This window comes from Saccharomyces mikatae (genome assembly GCF_947241705.1).
Source record: "Saccharomyces mikatae IFO 1815 strain IFO1815 genome assembly, chromosome: 3".
Taxonomy (NCBI): Eukaryota; Fungi; Ascomycota; class Saccharomycetes; order Saccharomycetales; family Saccharomycetaceae; genus Saccharomyces; species Saccharomyces mikatae.
Genome location: NC_079258.1, coordinates 136634 through 161368, shown reverse-complemented (window position 1 = coordinate 161368; position 24735 = coordinate 136634). Strand labels below are relative to the sequence as shown.

The window sequence follows — 24735 nt, the reverse complement described above, 5'->3', positions numbered from 1 at the left end:
AACTTGAACACTCCCCTAAAAACCCCCATTGGTGAGAGACAGCATTATTATTTAAACATTCAGAACCTACAGTTTCTAGATACTATTTTTCTTAGTTTTGTTTTTCATTTCGTATTAAATCAAGCATTTTTTTCATTTCTTCCAAACTGTTCCTTTGCCTTTCTGGATTAATAATACTATCATGCCTTTCTGTGCTTTCAACCAAGTTCAATAACTCGCATATATTTTCTCTCTGGGATAATAACTGAAATGCCGTCAAATTTTTCAATGTAACGTTGTTGTAAGTTCTTTCAGGATTCATCTGGCCAACTGGATTGTTCTGTGACATGGAAAGTATTGATATTCTTCTTTAATCAAAAGCTTGATCCTTTTTTTTTTGAATCACATATTTGATAGTTCTAAATCTGTTTTTTTTATGCATATATTCATGTGCTATGGAATTTTTTTCGTTTTCAAATTGTTCCCGAAATGCATGCATGAACTTTTAGCATTTCAAGTGCAGTAGTAGAGTTGACAGGTTAAAAAAAGGTTCAAAAACCTTCGCAGAAGTACTGAAGCGCCATGAACATTTTAAAGCTATCAGATTTTATTGGAAATACTCTGATAGTCTCTCTTACAGAAGATCGTATTCTAGTTGGAAGCTTAGTTGCGGTGGATGCCCAAATGAATTTACTGTTAGATCATGTTGAGGAACGTATGGGCTCCAGTAGTCGAATGATGGGTTTAGTCAGCGTTCCGAGACGTTCGTTACAATCTATAATGATTAATAAGCCTGTGTTACAGCAGCTTACCGCGAATAAGGTTGAATTCATGGCTTCTATTGTTTAGCGCATATGGTTCTAATAGTTTCCATAGTAACAGTTGCTTGGCAGAAAAAACAAAATCTGGCATCGGAAGGTATATAAACGAACATTAAACTTAATTAAACTTAAACAATTATTCTGTACTTTTACACACATTTAAAAAGATCTTCTTTAATATTTTTGTTAACAGTCAGGCAAAGAGAAACAATGAGTTCCACTACTGATAAGCTATTACAAAAGTACGATACCCTTGTTAAGAAAACTACCGAGCATAAGTTTGCTAAAGAGCTATGCTCTGGTACTTTAAATGATCGTACTTTGTACATCTATTTAACACAAGATCTTTTATTTTTTGAAACCAGCTTAAGGTTAATATGTAAGACAACTTCTTTAGCACCAACTTCCCATGCCTTGATTACCTTGGCCAAAAAGATTGGATTTTTTGCTAATGACGAGAACTCATACTTTCATGACTGCCTAGAATTATTGGCACCATCCCTTACCGAAGAGGAAAGAGTTAAGTTCAATAATAAGGCAATTCCCGGTGTTGATGCTTACCTTGAGTTCATAAATGATCTCAGAAAAGATAGCTCAATTACATGGGCTTCCTTGATAACCACTTTGTGGGTTGCTGAAGAACTTTATTGGGGGTGGGCTCGTGATACCCCCAGAGCCCCAGACTTGCACTGGAAGTACCAAAAATGGATTGATTTACATGACGGGGAACATTTCCAAACCTGGTGTGAATTTTTGAAGGCTGAAGTTGACAAGTTCCCAATTGAAGAAGTCGAGAGCATATTTGTAAAGGCTTCACAATTTGAGCACGAGTTTTTCGATTCCTGTTGTAACATTTAATCTCAGATGATATGTAGATATCTATATAACATATATGTACACCAATACAGTAAAGAACAGGAGTTGATAAAATCATTGTGATAGACTTTCGTAAACTTCACCAATATCGTATCGAAGGCAAAACTGCGAAAGGTAAAATGTAAGTCTTTCCAACAAAGTGACCCCATTCCAAGTTCTCTCGATGGGATCATACCTTGGTATCCCAGTTTGCTCAATGATTGCGCTTGCCGCAATGTTGCCACATATGCTGGCAGTACTTAAGCTTCCCGTTAAAGCGTAAGCAATTGCAAAACCACCAAGAAATGAGTTTCCCCCACCAGTGGGGTCTACTACTTTCGATTGAGTTTTGGAATGGTACGCTGGAAAATACTCATAGCATCGCTTATCTGCAACCTTTTCGCTTATTGATAAACTTCCGAGGGAGCCACATCTTAGAACACACATATTATTTTCATTCATGAAGTCATCGAAATAATGTGCTAATTTGAGACATTCTTCCAAACTAGTCGGTTCTTTGTCATGCAGGCCAAATAAGCGATTTGATTCTTCGGCATTTGGAGATAATATTATTATAACATCGTCTCTCTGCACTACACTTTTAATATCACTCTGATGGTCAAAGTCGCAAAGGTCTGGGAAGGGTTCCCAAATTACGACTGGTTTTAAACTTTTTGTACTTTTTACCCGTAGCAAATCGTCAATTATCTCCAGGCATCTAGATCCAGAACATAAAAGATGAAAGGTATGGATTTCATCGATGACTTCCCGTCCAAATGTGGCAACCCAATCATCAACGTTAATCTGCTTCTTTGGAGTCAAAAACTTGAACTTTCTTAAATCATTATCTCCCTCATAATAATTTAACCCCTTGGTAGTTAATCTATCAAAATCATCTCGAAATTTCGCATCGGTTCCCCAAGACTCTATCTCCCTTGTAACCTCCTCTGGAAAGTCAGAGCCTCTGTCCACTATCCATTTCAAACCTTTGGAAGTCGCATGGCTTGGCGATATAATACATGCACCCAAAATGGCAAAGGTTCCACCGCCTCCTGGGATGTTTTTATAGTGAATATTACAACTACCGCGTTCGATATCATCGATGATAAACATGCCGTTAGTGATGACTAGGCTTTTCGTGTCTGTCGAGTTCATTATTATTTTTTCTTCTTCTTGATGTAGTATATCTCTTAGACTAATTGTGAAAAGTCTTCTAAAATATAATCAATTAAACAATTATAGTTGAGGTTGAAAGCGTCTTAGTCGTATCTATCGAATATGATATCGCATTACTTCACTGTTAATTCTCTGCATATAGAATACCTTTATTCTATCAGAGTCAAGATCTCGGAATGTTCACGTGTAAAAAAGTAAGATCCCTATCCCCAATGCTATTCCGGAGACACAGAGAAAGATCCTCTGCATGCCAATTGAAATATTCATTATGAAGATTGTAAGAAGATATATCAGTTAACAGTACAATTGCACATCAATTTGTACTAATCTCTACAAAACTTCTTTTTATGTCTTTCTGCAAGCGGAATTTTTAAGTCCATTTTTAACAATCTGCGTTTACATTACCAAGTTAAATTTATGTCGAGATGAGGTCAGTCAAGCACCATATGACAGCCTCCAGCGCGTTTTACTTATGTCCGAATAGTTGTTTTGGAATTCCTTTTCATTTCATTTATTAGCTTAGATGAAAGTGGGATCAAAGGCAAAATAAAGGTCAGACTTGTGCCTTTTTGAATTCAAGATACTCTTTCCTAATAATAGAGCGAGAAGTATATCATAAGTTTTCTTTTATTTTCTGATCACCAGTATCATTTTTAGGAAGATTCTCCCTTAAAATTAAGTTCATTAGTAATATCAAGCGTGCTTTAATACTTAAATCTCTGTAACCTTATTTGTAGAACTGAGCCAAAACGATGACGGTCTTCAAGACAGCCTGCCAATACCAATTTTTGTATTTGCCAAACTACTCGTTAAAATACGAACGGAAATTTTATGTTTAGGTTCTCTCCTCTTTTTTCCTTGGTCAACTAACGAATATAAAACCCAAAAAAAAGTAAACTGAAAAAATAGAAGCATGAATTTTTTGATATTAAGAGGTTTAGTGAGTTGTAATAATTAAGAATAAATTGTTCTTTCTTAACTTATATAAGAGATCTATATAAAACACACGCTGATTAGTTATATTAAACTCAATGGTCCAGACATAACTCAGAGCATAGATAATAAAATCTTTGGGATAAGTGGATTTTGATGTAATTGTTGAGATTCCATTTTTTAATAAGGCAATAATATTAGGTATGTAGATATACTAGAAGTTCTTCTCGAGGATATAGGAATCCAATAAATGGAATCTGCAACTCTAGACAATTCTATAAACATTATTATCATCGTTTTATATGTTGTTATTCATTTATCCTATTACATTATCAATCCTTGCATTTCAGCTTCCACTTATTTCGATGACCGCTTCTCATAACTTATGTCATCTTCTAAAACCATATATGATAATATACTAGTAGTATGACTACTAGTTGATAGACGATATTTGATTTTCTTTCCAACAAGGAGTTCCCCAAATACTTGCACAACATGAATTTCAACGAGGTTCAATATCAAATTCAAGAGCCTTGTTGGCGCAATCGGTAGCGCGTATGACTCTTAATCATAAGGTTAGGGGTTCGAGCCCCCTACAGGGCTTTTATTTTTACCTATATCAAAGGCGGCACGAAAAATGGTAACAAGTTAGTGAAAGGTGAAAGCAAGAATTAATAATGCGATACGACAAAGTATAGAACAAAGAGGCAATGATAACGTCATTCATCTTCTTTTCGTGAATTCCTATATCCTTGAAAAGAAATCTAGCATGATATGTATGTCTAATAATATATCATTCACTCAAACGATGGAATCCCTGCATTTATTTTAAGACCAACTGAATTCTCATTATAGTCTAGCTAGACGTTATTGTTGCCAAGTGCGTTCTTATAACTTGCCGGTACTTTGAAAATAGTTCTACCAGGAAAGAATATGTTATTATCACATATTTTTTTTTTAGAAGGTGAAACAAATGATGTTCCTCTCATTTTCCCGGTGAGCAAGAGATACTTAAATCATTCCAGAATTTTGACAGTGGATAATATAACACACATATGTTTGTAAGGATATAAAAAAATTAGCGCCGCTCGGTTTCGATCCGAGGACATCAGGGTTATGAGCCCTGCGCGCTTCCACTGCGCCACGGCGCTCTATATCACTGCCACTCCTATGCGGAGTGCTAAGCTACACCAATTCTAGATATGTGACCACAGCTAACATATATGAATCATAAAGTTCAACGTGTTGATAATTGTTGGAATAAGTGATTACTACTATACATTTATTCATATAAATTGTTGTAGTTGATGACGAATATTCTTTAACATGATACTAATAATGTTGGGTAAATTAATACTAACATTCTTATGGTGATACCAATTAAATTGGAGTAGGGAAATTCTAATTATAGAATTTCCTGCACTAATAAGATAAAGATCTATTAATTGTCCAGAACTTAGTATATAAGAAGATGAGTTATCACCAAATTATCATCATCAACACTCTGATTTTGTTGTAATATAAATCAACTATCATCTACTAACTAGTAGTCATACTACTAGTATATTATCATATACGGTGTTAGAAGATGACGCAAATGATGAGATATAGTCATCTAAATTAGTGGAAGCTGAAACGCAAGGATTGATAATGTAATAGGATAAATGAATAACAACATATAAAACGATGATAATAATGTTTATAGAATTGTGTAGAATTGCAGATTCCCTTATATGGATTCCTAAATCCCTGAGGAGAACTTCTAGTATATCTGCATACCTAATATTATTGCCTTACAAAAAAAATGGAATCCCAACAATTACATCAAACTCCACCATTATCTCAAAAAAAATAAGAACGGACTTTAATGACGTTGAAAGCTTTCTTTTTTACCTTATCGCCAAGAATTAACGTCCTTCCCCTAGACCCTGATTTTCACCGTGCGGCTTTCCTGTGTCAGTAGAAAGAGTTCTGTCGATAAATTATGTAAGGATACACCAAGCCGCAAAAGTGACACAAACATACGCTTCTGACATGATAATGCGGATGCTATAGACATGTAATACATTTTGTACTGTATCACAACAAACTTGAGAGCATCCCTAAATAGTTACTATCAAGTTGATACACAAAACTTTGAAATAAACTACTTCTTCTCTTAGATGTTTATTCAGACTTCAGTTATATTTTGGCAACAAATAAAGGCATGATTAATCAAGTTAGTATTGCCGTTTCATTGCTATTGCAACTTAAGGAGTTTGCTGGGTGGAGTATTTGATATTCGATTTTGCTAGTATGCGCTATAATAATTACGATAATTCTGGAAGTTCTTACTTGACGAAGATAGTTAAAAAAACAGATGCTGAGAAAAAACCATTATGGAATAGAAGAATTGGAGACGGTAAGCTAAATGATAAAAGGAAGGCTTATAATGAACGAGGTAAAGTATACATAAGTTGTCCATTTATCGAAGTCCCCTTTTTTCAAATAAGAACCATCGATGTAGAGGATAAATTCGAGCAAGCCGAACAATTAAGAGACATTACAAAAAAAATTCTCAAAAATAAAACTAGCCCTTTACATGGCATTGCTTTGTCAAAGAAAAACACAACCGATTCCTGCGATTCAAAAAGGAGCTCATCAGGAGCTGATGTAAACAACTGTAGAAAATATCGTGGCCCTGCAGGAGGAACTAGTCAGTCCACCAGCATCACGAAAAGATGCAGTAAAAAGACCACGAGCCGTCCTAAAAGAGAAAAGAGGCAAACAATTCTTCCAAATGGTGAGGTAAAGGCATGTTCCAAGTGTAAAGACACCTGGACTATTCAATGGAGAAGCGGTCCGGAGCAAAACAGGGAACTTTGTAGTCCATGTGGACTTGCTTATGGAAAAAGATTGAAAAAGGAGAACGAGAAAAAAAGACGAGCAGTAGATGAGACGAGAGAACAAAACAATTCTTAGTATAAATCGCTCTTTTCAGGCGCTTGAATTTTAAGATTTCATAAAATTCTGCTTCTTTCTTTTTTAGTTTGGAAATTCTTGTGATGATTTGTTCTCTTCTCTTTTTTTCTCATATTCTTAAAATTAATAAGGTGGTAAACCCATAATGTTCTATGTGATATAGAGGATTATATTTCCAATGAACGGAGTACTATTTAGTAATGCGTGCAACTATATAAACAAACATTGAAAGAAACTTCCATTTTTTTGCACTTGATTTTGATTTGAAACTTTATGTATAGTTAATAAGCACAACTGGCCTCTGGACGACAAATTATTCTATACTTCGTCCATTTTCAAGTTCATAAAGAAGGATCATGGTACGATTATGACACAAGTCTTCAACTAAACTGTAGTAGTAGACACAAGTAGTAGGGGCTGCTTTCATCCGCAAGTCTCTGAACGTGCGTTGGGCGCTTTCTTATTTTAAAAAACGTAGTTCGGGTAAGAGGTTGTTACCAAAAAGCTGCAACAATAGGTCCTCATTCGCTTTTTAAGTTGGTAAGTAAGTCATAATCTCTCCACATTAATTGTATTCTTTCCAAGTTGAACTTCTCGAGAAATAAGTAACCGGAAAACACAAGGGTAATTACCGCTAATTATGCTGACCATCAATGGGAAGATCATCCCCATAAGTCACACCATTTGCGCATTCTCCGCCTTTTTTGCTGCTTTGGTCACTGGTTATTCACTACATTTTCATAAAATCGTTACTAATGCTCATTATACATATCCCGATGAGTGGTTTCCTAGTGTGTCAGCCACTATCGGGGATCGTTATCCAGAACGTTCTATTTTTCAAATCTTGATAGCTTTAACTGCTTTTCCGAGATTTCTATTGTTACTAGGTCACTACTACCTGAATCAATCTAAGGTGTGCCTTCTTATTGGGGTACTCCGTACAGTCTCTTGCGGTGGTTGGGTATACATTACAAGTACAGACGACCACGATATACACGATATATTTATGATCACTTACATTGTTTTAACGTTACCATGGGATATAATGATTACCCGCTATTCGAGTCCTTTAATTTCGAAGAACAAAGGGTTGACTGCAACAATATTTTTTGCAACGCTGTTCCCAATGATTTACTGGTACATTCAGCATTCTGTTCAGCAAAGAGCGGGCGCTTATTCTATCTATGCGTATTTTGAATGGTCTTTGATTCTTCTAGATATTGCTTTTGACGCATTTGCGTATGCTGATTTCAAGAAGATAGATATTGTTCTCGCTTTCAATGAAAAACCTTCTAATACAAGCTTTTTTCAGATAAAGGACTCTAGTGGTATTACGCATGGCGAGAAGAAAAGTACAAAGTTGCAAGAAATACAAACTGAAAAAAAAGTTGAAGGGGAAAAAATAATTGTCTCAAATGCGACAGGCCCATATTTCAAGTTTGACTCTTTTTTTTATCTATTGACAAACCTTTTTAATGGTTTTCTTTTTTGGTCGAATGTCACCTCCCTATTATGTAGCATTTGGCATTTCCCACTTTGGTATATGGGAATTTCAGGTTATGAAGCTGCAATTCTGGGTTATTTGGGGCCTATTTTCTTATATTTACCCCTTGTCTCTGAAGCCTTCACTCAATATGGTGTACTTTTGGGAGGCATTATTGCCATTGGAGCCTATATTGTTCAAATGCCAGAACTAAGGTTGATTTCTGTAGCTCTAGGAACTTCCATTACCGTTGCAACCTTTGTACAAAATTTGAGATTTATTACCAATGTGGAGACCAGCATTTCTTTTGCTCTTACTTGGTTATTAGGCCTTGTCGCGTCTGTGGTTTTGAAAATGAGGTTCTACACTAACAACCCAACTTGGGTTATCTTGGATGAGCATAATGGTGGCTACAATAAGACTGCTCTTATCCTTACTGTTTTATTTGGTATGTTGTCGCCTTACGTTAATTTCGTCAATTTTGAAGGGAAGAGAAATACTCAAGGACGGTCACTTTCTTCAGTAGCCAAACTATTCTTAGCTGTCGGATTTGGTTCATTGTTATTTGGTATTCACCAACTGTTGACAGATTCCTCTACTACTATTTATTGGGCATGGGAAGGTTACAATATATCACATGGTCCCCTATCGTGGCCATGGAGTGCATTAACGTGTACTGTCATGTTATTTGCTTCTGTGAGCTCTGTCAAATTTGCAGGTAAGCCATTCATTCCCTGTTTTTTACTAATCATATCCACTGCTGTTCTTTCAATTAGGAGCGTTACCCAATGGCCAAAATATATTTTTGGGGGTTTATTGTACGCAATCGCTATGCTTTGGTTAGTTCCTTCATATTTTTCTACATTATGTCAAGTTCAAAGCATATGGGTTTATGTCATTTCATTCTCCGTTTACATTATCTTTGTCTTAGCTCATGTTTGGGTCGTTGCATATGCATTTGTTCCAATGGGTTGGGTGCTGAGGGAAAAGATTGAGACTGTTCTTGCCGTTTCCTCAGCATTTATCATTCTCGGTGCCTTGATCTGCAGAAATCAGAACGTACAACCGGTGACTATGGGCAAAAAATTTTTCACCTACTTTTCCTTTTTTGCTGTCGCTCTATTAGCATTAACCATCAGCTTTGTGTACGACATTAGACCCACCGGGATTCCTCAGCCTTACCATCCGGATTCACAGTTAATCACAGCTGGTATTTGGACAATTCATTTTGGTCTCGACAATGATATGTGGGCATCTGAAGACAGAATGATCAACCTAATTGAAGATATGGAGCTGGACGTTATAGGTTTATTAGAGACAGATACACAAAGAATAACCATGGGCAATAGAGATATAACTAGCAAACTAGCGCATGATTTGAATATGTACGCAGATTTTGGGCCAGGTCCCAACAAACATACGTGGGGTTGCGTTCTTCTTTCTAAATTCCCTATTGTAAACTCTACGCACCATTTATTACCTTCTCCAGTGGGAGAACTTGCGCCAGCCATCCATGCCACACTTCAAACATATAATGACACACTAGTTGATGTCTTTGTTTTCCATAGTGGACAGGAAGAGGACGAGGAGGATAGAAGGTTGCAGAGTAACTATATGGCTAAACTCATGGGTAATTCGACACGCCCTGCTATTCTATTAAGCTATCTAGTTGTTGATCCAGGTGAGGGTAACTACAACACGTACGTTAGTGAAACTTCAAAAATGCATGACATCGACCCTTCTGACGATGATAGATGGTGCGAATATATTCTGTATAAAGGGTTGAGGAGAACAGGATATGCTAGGGTTGCAAGAGGAACAATAACTGATACTGAGCTACAAGTCGGCAAATTCCAAGTTTTGAATGAGGAAGCGTTAGCAGAACACTCAGATTCCATTTATGAGTATGATCATGTTGATGAAGCTGAAAGTGAAGATATGAAATTTCCCGATAAGTTTTTGGGCGAAGGTGAGAGAGGACATTTCTATCATGTTTTCGATGAGCCACGCTACTATCCATAAAAAGTTATAAATGACTTTATGAAACAATGAAGTTTCACTTTTTACATCAAGAAACTTTCGTAAAGTTACTCTAATTATTCATTCATTGTTGACTTTCGATTTTTTGGAAATTTATGTAATTTCATTAAATATGTGCTCAGTAAGCAGTATTGGCATAGTTTTTTGTAAGATATTTTAAATGTAAAAATGATCCATTCCAACATTTTCGAGGAATATTCCGTACTAAAATATATACTGCCTTTGAGAAAGACATGTCCTTGAACCGGATATTAAACATCAACGGAAAAGTTTTTTAGTTCCAAAATCGGCCTCGAGTCCTCATTGTTCCAAATTTCTAGTAATTTTAGGCTTCTTTGAACAAGTTCTTTGTTCGGCATTAGTAGCTCTTTGGGCACCTTTTCTACAGCACCACTCTCATTTTTACCTTTTTCCGTCTCTTCATAATTAACTGGTTCACTAGCATTTTCGCCTTCAATTAACGCTTTTATTTTTGCTTCTTGATCTTCCGCGTAATCATTCCATTGTTTCAGTTTATCTTGACATTTTGATATTAGTTCATCCTTTGATTTACCTTGCAAATCTTTGAAATATAAAAGCAAAAGGTCATTATATATTGATGGAATTTCATCCAGGTTGAAGAAATGTTTAATAAGCCAATTCTGCTTTTGCTTGGAAAATTTCCAAACTTCAACAACACCAGAATCTACCGACTCATCTTTAGTCAATGAGTTACCATAATTTTCTTTTACACTCTCCAATTCTAAAATGGGAGCTGGAAACTTACTTTCTGACTTTGTTTTGAAAAAATCTATGAGGTAACGTAGTTGATCTTTAAGAATTCTATTTTTCTTTGAATCCTTTTCCTCTTTAGATAATTTTTCCTTCTTCTTGGTGCCTGGTTTCGACACACGTTTTTCTTTCTTAGTAGACTTTTTTTCACCATTAATGATTCTTTTTTTCTCCTTTTTCGTTAAGTTACCAGTGGATAGATGTGTTGTAATGTTCAATGGATCATCATCTATTATGTTGGATTGAGTTTGCTTACTAATATTGTCTTCGCTTTTCGAAGTCTGATTTTTTAAAGCAATTCTTTTCCAAGCAGGAATGTGATTTTCTGGCATTTGGTCGGATAGTGAGTTCTTTTATTATTGTTATTCGTTGATAAAAAAAACAGTATGTTAGAGTGCTTGGTATTTTTCGAATTTTAGCTCATCTCTTTTGGTTCCTTTTTCTCGCCTGAAAATTTTCCTGTGATCTACCTACAGTAAAAAGGCGGTTCCAGTAAAAAAATTTATGTGAAGAAACATGTCTCATACTATGCGGTAAGTCCTTAAGAATATTTACCATAAAAATTTTAGCCATATGTTTTTCCCAAACCAGCAATAGTTTATTCTAAAGATATTTTATTATTCAACCATGGTTATCGCGTAACGGCTATTTTCCATGTGGACCAATCAATATTACTTTATTGCGTCACGAAAACATCGGCATATTATTGTAGCCAAGGTACTACCAACTAAAAAGAAACTATTAATGAAAGCAAATTATGAAATCGAACTGTTGCATCATTGATCTTACGATAAAAAAATGGAACAAGTTTCAGGCAGCAATTATTTTGAAAGATGGAAATAAATACTGTGACATTAAATTTTAATTGAGTAGTGGTCGACAATGTCAACATTAACACTTAAGTTTGCCATAAAATCATCATGTATGGAGTTAAAGGATGATAAATGTTAGCAGCATGATCTCAAACGAAATCTCAATGATTATCACTGAGAAATACGGTGCGTTATGAGATAGTTTTTGAAATTCCATTGTTTGGTTGAGGTAATACTATTATGTATACAGAATATACTAGAAGTTCCCCTTTAGGGTACATAAATCCACAAAAGGTAATCAATTCTTCTACACAGTATACATTAAATAGTTCCCCTGTTTTATATGTTGTCATTTATTGTCCTATTACATTATCAATCCCTGCGTCGGCCTCCACTAACTTCGATGACTGCATCTTCTAACACCGTATATGATAATATTCAAGCAGTATGACTACTAGTTGATAGACGATAGCTGATTTTTATTACAACAAGATAAAAGAACAAATTTAAGTTTAGATCAGAGTTTCCTTGATAAAGTAATCACTAAGTTACGCTACATAAAATTACTCAACAATAAAGTGCGCAAGTGGTTTAGTGGTAAAATCCAACGTTGCCATCGTTGGGCCCCCGGTTCGATTCCGGGCTTGCGCATATTTTTGCCTGTTTAAACGGGCACTTTTACTTTTTTTCACTTTTTTTTCACTTTTTTTTTTTCGTGAAAAAATTTGGTGGAAGGAGAAGTACATAAAGGCAGAAGTTTTATTTAAAAGTTTTTTTGTACTCATTGTTGTTCCCAGAAATAAGAAAACAAGCTTAATGCCCTCTTTGTACAACGATATCACTCTGAAGTTATATTATATAATTTAGTTGGATGTGATATCAAGCACTATTTTTGTTAGGGGGAGCAGAGATTGAAAGCGAAGCTTTTACACCAGTTTGAGTCGGTTCCTTCATTTTTCAGTCGGAGTTGATATAGAAGTGTGTGAACAATTGATCATCGAAATTTCTTATTCTGTGTAATATCGTTGAATTTATTTATGTAATTTCTTTTTTCTTTTTATCATTATGTAGTTGGGTTTCTTTTCGTTTTCTTTGTAAGTGAACTTTCTCGAGACAAAGCAATGTTCACAATCGGGACAATGTGTAAAAAATTGTACAGATAGGGAGTAAATTAACGAGGACATGAGAAACATTATTATTTCAGATTTTGATGAAACAATTACAAGAGATGATACCATCGACGTTATTGCTAAATTGCCGTATCTTTTACACCCAGATTTGAAACCTGAGTGGCGTTACTTTATCAAAACTTATATGGAGGGATGCCGGGAATACAAATATAATGGAACAAGATCATTACCATTGTTATCTCCGAGTCTACCTAAAATTATTTCGCAATGTAATTTTGGTGAGATATTTAAAGATGAAATTAAATACCAAAACCATAACAGGATTATAGAGTTAAATAGTGTAAATGAAATCACAAAACAAGAGATATTTAAATCAATCACCTTAGAACAAATGAAAAAGTTTGCTAGAGATCAAAACCACGGTAATTGCTTGTTAAGAAATGGTTTCAATCGGTTTTGTTCTTCGGTCATCAAAAATTTTGAAGACGATTTTTACATTTTATCTATTAATTGGTCAAGAGAATTCATCTATGAAATCATTGGTAACAGTAGACTCAACCGCGATCATATCTTTTGTAACGGTCTAAAGAAATTCACTGGTAAATTTCCTCCGACTTATAATGGTGAGTTTGACTGCGGATTATTGACAGGCTCTGATAAAGTTAAGAAACTGGATGAAATATTAGCTAAAAGCGACACGGATAGTAATAAAGAAGACGAAACTCATTGCTATTGGTATATAGGGGATAGTGAGACAGACTTGTTACCCATATTACACCCATCTACTAACGGTATATTGCTTTTAGACCCGCAAGAAAATCCTTCCAAGTTCTTGAAAATAGCTGAGAAAACAATTGGTATCTCAAGTGACATGATATCTGATTTTCAAATTGATGAGAGTCTAGCTTGGTTAGAGTTTTGTGAAAAGGAAGGCGGTAAGTCTGCCTATCTTGTGAAATCTTGGGATTCTATAGGTGATTTAATCATGCAGAAAACAGTAGGTACATCAATGAAATTCTAAATATTTAGATTTACATATCCAGGAATTTGCAAAATAAGTGATAAGAGAATATCTTTGTTAACCACCGTTTTTGTTAGAACATATAATAATATTCCATTTGCTGCGTCAATCCTATCCCCAAATCATTCTCGGCCTAAAATTATTTTGATATGTTTAAATACATGCGGATAGTAATTCTAGGGGTCTACAAATATAAGCATTAGTTATAATAGGTGAAGAACAAGCGATATCAATGAATTGATAAGCCATTCATGTCTCTAAATGGTAGAAGTTTTATTTTTTTACCCAACCCTCGCACTTCATCCAATAAGTTCTTACAGGATATATTGAAGAAAAAAGGTGCCACAATCGTATCAAGTTTTGAAGATCGCCTTCAATTCAATTCAAAGAAAGTGATCATTTTGATTGATGATTCTTTTGTTGATTCTCAAATGCATTTGACCCAAAGAGATATTTTTAAAAGGGAAGCAGGCTTAAATGATATCGATGACTTTCTTACCAAGATTGAAGAATCAAACATTCAATGTCTTAAGATTAGCTACATCACAAAATGGGTTGAGAGTGAAAAATTTACAATTGAGAAAGATTATTTGATTAAAATGAGACCATCCATCATTACCATATCGGATGACACTGACGATGGACAAAGTTATAACGATAAAGATAGTGAGGTATCCACTGATGTAGAAGGTAAGGGAAATAATGGCAGCAAAAGTGAAGAGAGATTAGAGACCCCACAGACTAGTGTACATTCCTTAAAATTAGATGAACGAACAACATCACTTGTGACTAATAAAACAATGTATAAGAATAATGAACTAATTATTACAGCGTTGAAGAAATTAACAAAGAAATGTGAGATCAAAGGTGAAAGATTTCGTGCAAGAAGTTACAAGCTCGCTAAACAGTCACTAGAAAACTGCGATTTTGACGTTCGTTCTGGTGAAGAAGCACATATTAAATTGAAAAATATTGGGCCTAGCATTGCTAAGAAAATACAAGTTATATTAGATACGGGGGGACTACCAGGTCTAAATGATTCGATGGGATTAGAAGATAAGTTAAAATACTTCAAAAATTGCTATGGGATTGGGCCAGAAATTGCTAAACGTTGGAATCTTTTGAATTTCGAAAGTTTCTATATTGCAGCCAAGAAAAATCCAGAGGAGTTTATATCAGATTGGTCAGTTTTATTTGGTTGGTCATATTACGACGATTGGGTACATAAGATGTCCCGAAATGAATGTTTCGCACATTTAAAAAAGGTTCAAAATACGCTACGTGAAATTGACCCTGAATGCAAGGTTGAATTACAGGGAAGTTATAATAGGGGCTATTCTAAGTGTGGTGACATTGATCTTTTATTTTTTAAGCCATTTTGTAACGATACGACCGAATTGGCAAAAATTATGGAAACGCTTTGTGTCAAGTTGTACAAGGAAGGTTATATTCATTGTTTTTTACAGCTAACACCAACCTTGGAAAAATTGTTTGCAAATAAAATAGTGGAAAGGTTTCGAACAGCCAGGATTGTTGGATATGGGGAAAGAAAGAGATGGTATTCTTCTGAGATAATCAAGAAATTTTTCATGGGAGTTAAGTTGCCTGCAAAATATTTAAAAAAGCTGGAGGATATGAAAAATGATGAAGGCACTTTTTTGATCGAAGAGGAGGAAGAAACTAAATTAAAACAGATTGACCAATATATGTCTTTAAATTCCAGCGATGGAAATTACTGTAGAAGGCTAGACTTCTTTTGCTGCAAGTGGGATGAGCTTGGAGCAGGAAGAATACATTATACAGGGTCCAAAGAATTTAACAGGTGGATACGGATATTAGCAGCGCAAAAAGGCTTTAAGCTTACACAGCACGGCTTGTTTCGAAATAACACCCTTCTTGAAGGCTTTGATGAACGTAAGATATTTGACCTATTGAACTTAGACTATGTTGAGCCTAAATACAGGAATAATATCCCTTGGGCGGGGAGAACAGGTTAATAAAGACGCTGAAAGTGGAGAAACTTTTTAATAAAAATCTTAATAATCATTAAAAGATAATAATAGTCTATATATACGTAAATAAATAAAATATTCAAAACAAATAAACTATTATTTTTTGCGTAAAGAATGAGGAAAGAGAAAAGAAAAAATTAATCATCTATCGATTTTAGTTTAAATCAATTTATTTCTTTTCAGATAAGAAAGCAACACCTGGCAATTCCTTACCTTCCAATAATTCCAAAGAAGCACCACCACCGGTAGAAACATGGGAAATCTTGTCAGTGACACCGTACTTCTTAGCGACAGTGGCAGTGTCACCACCACCAATGATGACGGTGTTACCAGCAGTAGAGCTCTTGACGACTTCGTCTAACAAAGCCTTGGTACCAGCAGCGAACTTTTCGAATTCGAAAACACCTGGTGGACCGTTCCAGACAATGGTCTTAGCCTTTGCAACAGTAGCAGCAAACAACTTTCTAGATTCTGGACCATTGTCCAACCCTTGCCAGCCAGCTGGGATACCTTCCTTGTCAGTGACAATCTTGGTGTTGGCATCAGCAGAGAAAGCATCAGCAATGATGAAGTCGACTGGTAAGACAACTTCGACACCCTTGGCCTTGGCCTTTTCCATCAACTTTGGAACAATTTCAGCACCAGCCTTGTCGAAGATGGAGTCACCGATTTCAGTGTTTTCCAAAACCTTCTTGAAGGTGAAAGCCATACCACCACCAATGATGATAGAGTCGACCTTGTCCAACAAGTTGTCAATCAATTGAATCTTGTCAGCAACCTTGGCACCACCTAAGATGGCCAAGAATGGTCTAGTTGGGTTTTCCAAAGCCTTACCGAAGTACTTCAATTCCTTTTCCAACAAGAAACCAGCAGCACGTTGTGGCAAGTCGAAACCGACCATAGAAGAGTGAGCTCTGTGTGCAGTACCGAAGGCATCGTTAATGTAAACGTCAGCCAAAGAGCTCAATTCATGTCTGAACTTTTGAACGTCTTCCTTAGAAGCCTTGACCTTTTGACCGTCAACCTTTCTGGAACCTTCTTCTTCAATGTGGTAACGCAAGTTTTCCAACAAGATAACGGAACCTGGGGCGGAAGCCTTAACAGCGGATTCAACTTCTGGACCGACACAGTCGTTCAAGAAGGTGACATCCTTACCCAACAAGGATTGTAATTCCTTAGCAACTGGAGCCAAAGAGTATTTGTCGTTTCTTTCACCGTTTGGTCTACCCAAATGAGAAGCCAAAACAATGTATCTTGGGTGGTGTTCCAAAACGTACTTGATGGTTGGCAAAGCAGCAACAATTCTTTGGTTAGAAGTGATCTTCTTACCGTCCAATGGGACGTTGAAATCAACTCTGATGAAGACACGCTTGTCCTTCAAGTCCAAATCTTGGACAGACAACTTTGAGGATAAAGACATTGTTTTATATTTGTTGTAAAAAGTAGATAATTACTTCCTTGATGATCTGTAAATGAAAGAAACAGAAAGCATTTAATAACTTGAAAACTACGAAAGGAAAAACATCGACTTTACAAAATTAATATTTATCATTTTACTCAAGTTTATATATATGTAAATGTTAGTTTCACGAGGCTCTACTAAAGTAGACTACCCCCTTGGTTAGAGGAAAAAGAGTGTGTGAGAACAGGCTGTTGTTGTCACACGATTCGAACAATCGTGTTTGAGAAAGAGCGTAAGAGTACGATCGAACGACCTTTGCTCTGGAGAGCACAGTGAACATCATAGCATGTGGTACTAAACCCTTTCCCGCCATTCCAGAACCTTCGATTACTTGTTACAAACCTGTGAACCGTTGCCAGGATCTTGTTGTGTGACGAAATTGGAAGCCACAATCAACTGGAAGACAGGAAGTCGAGCGTGTTTGGGTGTAAAGCTAATTCGTCTTCTATGACCCCTAAGATCACGAACAACGAAATTATCTTTTTGATAAAAAAGCACGTGCTTCTTGCGGGTAAACCAAATTCAAGAAGGAGAAAAACATTTCCTTTTTCTGGCCTTGATAATAACATGAGGGTGAAGCCAAAATAAAGGATTCGCGCCCAAGTCGGTATTATCAAAGGTAGTTATGCGATAGTTCCTCGTTCTTCCTTTACTCAGCAGTAATTCTTGCAAATGCCAAATATGCCTCTGCGTATATATCTGTGCACCTTGAGTTAGAGTTAAAAAAACAAAAATATAGAATAGAATTAAAAGGAAAGATACAAGAGAAGAAGTACTCGCTTTACAAAAAAAACTTGCACGCTAAAAATACACGATTGAAAAAATTTCCATTATGAAAACCTATCGACTTTATCTCTATTATAGTATATTACCACTTCTAATACTATGCAGTTCGGTGGCGCTTGCAAAGCAAGAAGAGTCCCCATTCTTTGAAGGGTCCTCATCAAAAAAGTCGCGCCTCTCTGCACAAGATAAAAGTAATGATACGTGCCCGCCATGCTTCAATTGTATGCTACCTATTTTTGAATGCAAACAATTTTCTCAATGCAATTCGTATACTGGCAGATGTGAGTGTATAGAGGGATTTGCAGGCGATGATTGTTCCTTGCCCCTTTGCGGCGGTCTATCACCAGATGAAAGTGGTAATAAGGACCGTCCCATAAGAACACCAAACGAAACCTGTTATTGTGATGATGGATGGGGTGGAATCAATTGTGACGTTTGTCAGGAAGATGCCGTTTGTGATGCGTTCATGCCCGATTCTAGTATTAAGGGGACGTGCTATAAAAATGGTATGATTATGAATAAAGTTTTTTCAGGTTGCAATGTGACTAATGAAAAGATCTTACAAATTTTAGGTGGCAAAATACCACAAATTACATTTGCTTGTGATAAACCTAATCAAGAATGTAATTTTCAGTTTTGGATAGATCAATTAGAAAGTTTTTACTGTGGGTTGAGCGATTGTGCTTTTGAGTACGATTTGGGCCAGAATACCTCGCATTATAAGTGTAACGACGTTCAATGCAAGTGTGTTCCCGACACGATGTTGTGTGGTGCTAAAGGGTCTATCGATATCTCAGATTTCTTGACAGAGACCATAAAAGGGCCAGGAGATTTCAGTTGTGATTTGGATACAAGGCAATGTAAGTTCAGTGAGCCTTCTATGAATGATTTGATCTTGACTATTTTCGGTGACCCCTATATCACTTTAAAATGTGAATCCGGTGAATGTCTTCATTATAGCGAGATTCCAGGTTATAAATCTCCTTCAAAAGATCCAGCAGTGACATGGCAAGGAAAGCTAGTCTTGGCATTGACTGCTGTGATGGTTCTAGCACTTTTTACGTTTGCTACGTTTTACATTTCTAAATCTCCATTGTTTAGGAACGGACCGGGATCCTCGAAGTCCCCGATTCATTTGCCAGATGAAGATACGGTGAACAATTTTTTGCAAAATGAAGATGATACGCTAGCGACGTTAAGTTTCGAAAATGTCACGTATAGTGTTCCTTCGATAAATTCTGATGGTGTTGAAGAAACTGTATTGAATGAAATCAGTGGTGTCGTGAAACCTGGCCAAATACTGGCTATTATGGGTGGGTCTGGTGCAGGTAAAACAACATTACTAGACATTTTAGCAATGAAAAGGAAAACAGGACATGTTTCTGGTAGTATCAAAGTTAACGGCGTCAGCATGGACCGTAAAGCCTTCTCGAAGATAACCGGATTTGTCGACCAAGATGACTTTTTATTGCCCACCTTGACTGTTTTTGAAACCGTCTTGAATAGCGCATTGTTAAGATTGCCAAAAATACTGTCTTTTGAAGCCAAAAAAGCACGTGTTTATAAAGTCTTGGAAGAACTGAGAATTTTTGATATTAAAGATCGTATTATTGGTAATGAATTTGATCGTGGTATCAGTGGAGGTGAAAAACGTCGAGTTTCTATTGCATGTGAATTGGTGACATCCCCATTGGTTTTATTTTTAGATGAACCCACGTCTGGTTTGGATGCTAGTAACGCTAATAATGTTATTGAATGCTTAGTGAGGCTATCCAGTGATTATAACAGAACTTTGGTGTTATCTATTCATCAACCAAGATCGAATATATTCTATTTATTTGATAAATTGGTTCTATTGAGTAAAGGTGAGATGGTGTATTCTGGAAATGCCAAGAAAGTTTCAGAATTCTTGAGAAATGAGGGATATACTTGCCCTGATAATTATAATATTGCGGATTATTTAATTGATATTACTTTTGAAGCCGGTCCTCAGGGAAAAAGGAGGAGAATCGGAAACATTTCTGATTTGGAATCTGGTATGGCTGCCAATAACGTTGATAATATCATACACCAGACAACATTTACTAACAGTGATGGCACCACACAAAGAGAATGGGCCCATCTTGCAGCTCATAGAGACGAGATAAGATCATTGCTCAGAGATGATGAAGATGGAGAAGGAACGGATGGAGGACGGGGTACTACTGAGATTGACTTGAATACCAAAATATTACACGATAAATATAAAAATAGTGTATATTTTGCGGAGCTTTCACAAGAGATCGAGGAAGTTTTAAGCGAAGGTGACGAAAACAACAACGTTTTGAATGCAGATCTGCCTACAGGTCAAGAATCTGCCGGCTTTCTGCAACAATTATCGATATTGAATTCAAGGAGTTTCAAAAATATGTACAGGAACCCAAAATTACTCCTGGGCAATTACTTACTAACGATCCTATTGAGTTTATTCTTGGGGACTCTATATTACAACGTTTCAAACGATATCAGCGGGTTTCAGAACAGAATGGGATTGTTTTTCTTCATATTGACGTACTTTGGTTTTGTTACATTTACAGGCCTCAGTTCATTTGCCCTGGAACGGATCATTTTTATTAAAGAAAGATCCAATAACTACTATTCGCCGTTTGCATACTATATCAGTAAGATTATGAGCGAAGTGGTTCCGCTACGTGTGGTTCCACCTGTACTATTAACGTTAATTGTTTACCCAATGACTGGTCTGAACATGAAAGACGACGCCTTTTTTAAATGTATTGGAATTCTCATATTGTTTAATCTCGGAATATCTTTGGAAATCCTTACTATCGGAATAATTTTCGAAGACCTGAATAACTCCATCATACTAAGTGTGTTGGTGCTTTTGGGCTCCCTACTATTCAGCGGATTGTTTATCAATACTAAGAATATTACAAACCTGGCCTTCAAGTACCTGAAGAACTTATCTGTTTTTTACTATGCTTACGAATCTCTATTGATCAACGAAGTGAAAACATTAATGTTAAAGGAAAGGAAGTACGGTTTAAATATCGAAGTACCCGGCGCTACCATTTTAAGCACATTTGGATTTGTTGTGCAAAATCTTGTTTTTGACATCAAGATTTTGGCTCTGTTTAATGTGGCGTTTTTAATAATGGGGTATTTAGCCCTCAAGTGGATAGTTGTGGAACAAAAGTAGATAACTATTGTATAGTTTCCTCCCTTTACGTAAGATGTAAAGAATATATAGCCCCGCAAATCTCCTCTTTTATCCCGGAGGGTCTTCTCCCCGTTGAACCGAAGTTCCGTGGAACCGACAAGCGGCTGAGAAGTTTCTTATAATACGATTTTTCTGTGCAGCCGCGCGTCAGCATGATAGATGAGAGCCCTTTAAGGCGTGACTACTAAAAAGGGGCGGCGTGGAAGGTCATCTGCAGAGAAATGCAAAAGGATTTCTTACCAGATTGGCGGTTGGGCGGCTATTTTGATATTGTTGGGGTAACGAACGTTGGGGAATAGTGCTGCCACTTACAACTTTTTCTTTGTCATTCGGGTTGGGCGGCTAAAGCGCGTTGTCTTCCTTACTCCAACCTGTCAGGGACGCTAAGCTGTATATAAAGCAACTTTGTTGGACCATACTTCCCGAGATCTTACTACGGATTTGATTCTATATATCTCGCAATAACGATAACAGTACAATAGGAAACTACAAGTATCTGTTTATAAAAAAAAAGACTAACAGTCAACAGCTACACAAATATAACTAAACGACCACAAAACAACTCGTACACAAATAAATAATATGTCTGACAAGGAACAAACGAGCGGAAACACCGATTTGGAGAATGCACCAGCTGGATATTACAGTTCTCATGATAATGACGTTAATGGGGTTGCAGAAGATGAACGTCCATCTCATGATTCATTAGGAAAGATTTACACTGGAGGTGATAACAACGAATACATCTATATTGGACGTCAAAAGTTTTTGAAAAGCGACTTATATCAGGCCTTCGGAGGTACCTTGAATCCAGGTTTGGCCCCTGCTCCAGTGCATAAATTTGCTAATCCTGCGCCTTTGGGTCTTTCCGCCTTCGCTTTGACAACATTTGTGTTATCCATGTTCAACGCAAGAGCTCAAGGTATTACTGTTCCCAATGTTGTCGTCGGTTGTGCTATGTTCTACGGTGGTTTAGTACAACTAATTGCTGGTATTTGGGAAATAGCTTTGGAAAATACTTTTGGTGGTACCGCATTGTGTTCTTACGGTGGATTTTGGTTAAGTTTTGCTGCTATTTATATTCCTTGGTTTGGTATCCTGGACGCTTATGAAAATAACGAAGCCGACTTGAACAATGCTTTAGGATTTTATCTATTGGGATGGGCCATTTTCACCTTTGGGTTAACCGTCTGTACTATGAAATCCACAGTTATGTTCTTTTTGTTGTTCTTCTTACTGTCATTGACTTTCTTACTGCTTTCTATTGGTCACTTTGCTAATAGACTTGGTGTGACAAGAGCAGGTGGTGTCCTGGGAGTTGTCGTCGCCTTTATTGCTTGGTACAATGCATACGCCGGTGTAGCTACAAAGCAGAATTCTTATGTATTGGCTCGCCCATTCCCATTGCCCTCTACTGAAAGGGTTATCTTCTAAGGAAATGACCTACTAATAACGAAACTACTTAAGTGAAAAAAGACTAGTTTTTCCGATCTTCTAATTATGATAATTATTTTATGACCTTATATAACTACATCAATTAATCGTACTTTTCTATGCTTAAAGAGAATAAACTTTCTTTTACAGTTACAGACTTATGATATATATTTTTCAAGTTGCTGCATCATCAACGCTCCAAAAAAGATAAAGAATCGAAACAAAATATAAACAACGGAGATAAATGACAATAAGAACTTATACGATGATATGAAAGAGACACTTAAACCAGTTATTGAATAATAATGTAGATTTGTGTGTAATTATCCAGTAAGCACTTTGGCTTGACTTCAAGGAAGCAATAAGGTACGTGCTTTCAGTGATAGCTTGAGCCATCTTGGCTGAGTATAGCACTAACACTATATAATCGAAAGGCGAACTGATATCCTTTGCTCACCCTTGATAATGAGTGAGACACGGCTCTATTTTCTCGTAACAAACTTGAAACTTTTTTTCAACATCTCTATGTTTGATTTTCACACTTTGACTGGGCTTGGTGGGAACAGCGGGGGGCTGGGCAGTTCAAATGCGCGGATTTTGAACGTATTAAAAATCCGAATTGAAAGAAGGGAAAACAGATTAATTAATAAGCAAAAGTTGGAGAAAGAAAAGAAAAGTTGTGATATAGAGGACCGAACAAGTCCAATTAGAAAAAGCCAGAATAAATTCAATACATTATGAGTTGGGAAGGTTTCAAAAAGGCTATTAACAGAGCTGGTCATAGTGTGATAATTAAGAACGTCGACAAGACCATTGATAAAGAGTATGATATGGAAGAACGTCGTTATAAAGTTCTTCAAAGGGCGGGTGAGGCATTACAAAAAGAAGCCAAGGGCTTTTTGGACTCATTGAGAGCTGTGACAGCATCACAAACCACCATCGCTGAAGTCATTTCTAATTTGTATGATGATTCGAAGTATGTTGCCGGTGGTGGCTACAACGTTGGTAATTATTATCTACAATGTGTTCAAGATTTTGATAGTGAAACTGTTAAACAATTGGACGGACCCCTAAGAGAAACCGTGCTGGATCCGATTACAAAGTTCTCGACATATTTTAAAGAGATCGAGGAGGCAATAAAGAAAAGAGATCATAAGAAACAAGATTTCGATGCTGCAAAGGCAAAAGTTCGTAGATTGGTGGACAAACCAGCTAAGGATGCTTCTAAATTACCAAGGGCTGAAAAAGAGTTGAGTCTTGCCAAAGATATATTCGAGAATCTCAACAACCAATTGAAAACTGAATTGCCCCAATTAGTTTCATTGAGAGTACCTTTTTTCGACCCAAGTTTTGAAGCACTAATCAAGATTCAACTGAGATTTTGTACTGATGGTTATACCCGTTTAGCGCAAATTCAGCAGTATTTAGACCAACAGTCAAGAGACGATTATGCTAATGGGTTATTAGATACTAAAATAGAAGAACTACTAGGACAAATGACGAGTCTAGATATCTGTGCCCTGGGGATAAAATAAAAATTGAAGCTACCAACTTTTAGTTTCATTCGCTCTTTTTTGTTTCCTTTTTTGAATAAAAGGTCATCAGTAGCCCTGATATCTACATTTGCTGTGTCTGATCAACAGACCTGTTTTCGAAGGAAGTAAATAAATCTTGGTGAAAACTGGAGGCAAGTGTTTTGTCAAATAGAAACACAACAGAGTGGAAGAACATATGGCAATAAATTTTAATATTATTTTTTTTTTTTTATTGTTGTTATGTACTATTTTTTTCTTTAAATAAGGTTACAATTCTTTTTTTTAAATAAATGGTACTTTACCAATT

General features: G+C 36.3%; 13 protein-coding genes and 3 non-coding genes across 16 annotated transcripts; 11 read left to right on the top strand and 5 right to left on the bottom strand.

Moving 5' to 3' along the window:
* Nucleotides 1–91: 91 nt before the first annotated feature.
* Nucleotides 92–328, bottom strand: HTL1 (Htl1p; the record flags this gene model as incomplete). The annotated part of the gene is made up of 1 exon (XM_056226441.1): nucleotides 92–328. The coding sequence occupies one exon, from the start codon at nucleotides 326–328 to the stop codon at nucleotides 92–94; it is 237 nt and encodes a 78-aa protein (XP_056080720.1).
* Nucleotides 329–561: 233 nt separating this feature from the next.
* MAK31 (Mak31p) lies at nucleotides 562–828 on the top strand (the record flags this gene model as incomplete). Its single annotated transcript, XM_056226430.1, has 1 exon — nucleotides 562–828. The coding sequence occupies one exon, from the start codon at nucleotides 562–564 to the stop codon at nucleotides 826–828; it is 267 nt and encodes an 88-aa protein (XP_056080719.1).
* A 182-nt stretch (nucleotides 829–1010) lies between these two features.
* Nucleotides 1011–1658, top strand: PET18 (Pet18p; the record flags this gene model as incomplete). The annotated part of the gene is made up of 1 exon (XM_056226419.1): nucleotides 1011–1658. The coding sequence occupies one exon, from the start codon at nucleotides 1011–1013 to the stop codon at nucleotides 1656–1658; it is 648 nt and encodes a 215-aa protein (XP_056080718.1).
* A 72-nt stretch (nucleotides 1659–1730) lies between these two features.
* Nucleotides 1731–2810, bottom strand: MAK32 (Mak32p; the record flags this gene model as incomplete). The annotated part of the gene is made up of 1 exon (XM_056226408.1): nucleotides 1731–2810. The coding sequence occupies one exon, from the start codon at nucleotides 2808–2810 to the stop codon at nucleotides 1731–1733; it is 1080 nt and encodes a 359-aa protein (XP_056080717.1).
* Nucleotides 2811–4294: 1484 nt separating this feature from the next.
* Smki_3.trna7K lies at nucleotides 4295–4367 on the top strand. Its single transcript has one exon. It is a non-coding gene; the product is annotated as a tRNA-Lys (tRNA).
* A 476-nt stretch (nucleotides 4368–4843) lies between these two features.
* Nucleotides 4844–4915, bottom strand: Smki_3.trna6. The gene has a single exon. It is a non-coding gene; the product is annotated as a tRNA-Met (tRNA).
* Nucleotides 4916–6059: 1144 nt separating this feature from the next.
* Nucleotides 6060–6725, top strand: SRD1 (Srd1p; the record flags this gene model as incomplete). The annotated part of the gene is made up of 1 exon (XM_056226397.1): nucleotides 6060–6725. One exon carries the CDS (start codon nucleotides 6060–6062, stop codon nucleotides 6723–6725), a length of 666 nt encoding a protein of 221 aa, XP_056080716.1.
* A 640-nt stretch (nucleotides 6726–7365) lies between these two features.
* CWH43 (Cwh43p) lies at nucleotides 7366–10230 on the top strand (the record flags this gene model as incomplete). Its single annotated transcript, XM_056226386.1, has 1 exon — nucleotides 7366–10230. The coding sequence occupies one exon, from the start codon at nucleotides 7366–7368 to the stop codon at nucleotides 10228–10230; it is 2865 nt and encodes a 954-aa protein (XP_056080715.1).
* Nucleotides 10231–10499: 269 nt separating this feature from the next.
* On the bottom strand, nucleotides 10500–11351 carry RBP95 (RNA-binding ribosome assembly factor RBP95; the record flags this gene model as incomplete). The annotated part of the gene is made up of 1 exon (XM_056226375.1): nucleotides 10500–11351. The coding sequence occupies one exon, from the start codon at nucleotides 11349–11351 to the stop codon at nucleotides 10500–10502; it is 852 nt and encodes a 283-aa protein (XP_056080714.1).
* A 1060-nt stretch (nucleotides 11352–12411) lies between these two features.
* On the top strand, nucleotides 12412–12482 carry Smki_3.trna5G. Its single transcript has one exon. It is a non-coding gene; the product is annotated as a tRNA-Gly (tRNA).
* Nucleotides 12483–13013: 531 nt separating this feature from the next.
* On the top strand, nucleotides 13014–13982 carry CTO1 (Cto1p; the record flags this gene model as incomplete). Its single annotated transcript, XM_056226364.1, has 1 exon — nucleotides 13014–13982. One exon carries the CDS (start codon nucleotides 13014–13016, stop codon nucleotides 13980–13982), a length of 969 nt encoding a protein of 322 aa, XP_056080713.1.
* Nucleotides 13983–14233: 251 nt separating this feature from the next.
* POL4 (DNA-directed DNA polymerase IV) lies at nucleotides 14234–15979 on the top strand (the record flags this gene model as incomplete). The annotated part of the gene is made up of 1 exon (XM_056226352.1): nucleotides 14234–15979. The coding sequence occupies one exon, from the start codon at nucleotides 14234–14236 to the stop codon at nucleotides 15977–15979; it is 1746 nt and encodes a 581-aa protein (XP_056080712.1).
* Nucleotides 15980–16163: 184 nt separating this feature from the next.
* On the bottom strand, nucleotides 16164–17414 carry PGK1 (phosphoglycerate kinase; the record flags this gene model as incomplete). The annotated part of the gene is made up of 1 exon (XM_056226341.1): nucleotides 16164–17414. One exon carries the CDS (start codon nucleotides 17412–17414, stop codon nucleotides 16164–16166), a length of 1251 nt encoding a protein of 416 aa, XP_056080711.1.
* Nucleotides 17415–18288: 874 nt separating this feature from the next.
* Nucleotides 18289–21438, top strand: ADP1 (putative ATP-dependent permease ADP1; the record flags this gene model as incomplete). The annotated part of the gene is made up of 1 exon (XM_056226330.1): nucleotides 18289–21438. The coding sequence occupies one exon, from the start codon at nucleotides 18289–18291 to the stop codon at nucleotides 21436–21438; it is 3150 nt and encodes a 1049-aa protein (XP_056080710.1).
* Nucleotides 21439–22041: 603 nt separating this feature from the next.
* ADY2 (Ady2p) lies at nucleotides 22042–22893 on the top strand (the record flags this gene model as incomplete). The annotated part of the gene is made up of 1 exon (XM_056226319.1): nucleotides 22042–22893. The coding sequence occupies one exon, from the start codon at nucleotides 22042–22044 to the stop codon at nucleotides 22891–22893; it is 852 nt and encodes a 283-aa protein (XP_056080709.1).
* Nucleotides 22894–23630: 737 nt separating this feature from the next.
* Nucleotides 23631–24428, top strand: RVS161 (amphiphysin-like protein RVS161; the record flags this gene model as incomplete). The annotated part of the gene is made up of 1 exon (XM_056226308.1): nucleotides 23631–24428. The coding sequence occupies one exon, from the start codon at nucleotides 23631–23633 to the stop codon at nucleotides 24426–24428; it is 798 nt and encodes a 265-aa protein (XP_056080708.1).
* Between the last annotated feature and the right edge of the window lie 307 nt (nucleotides 24429–24735).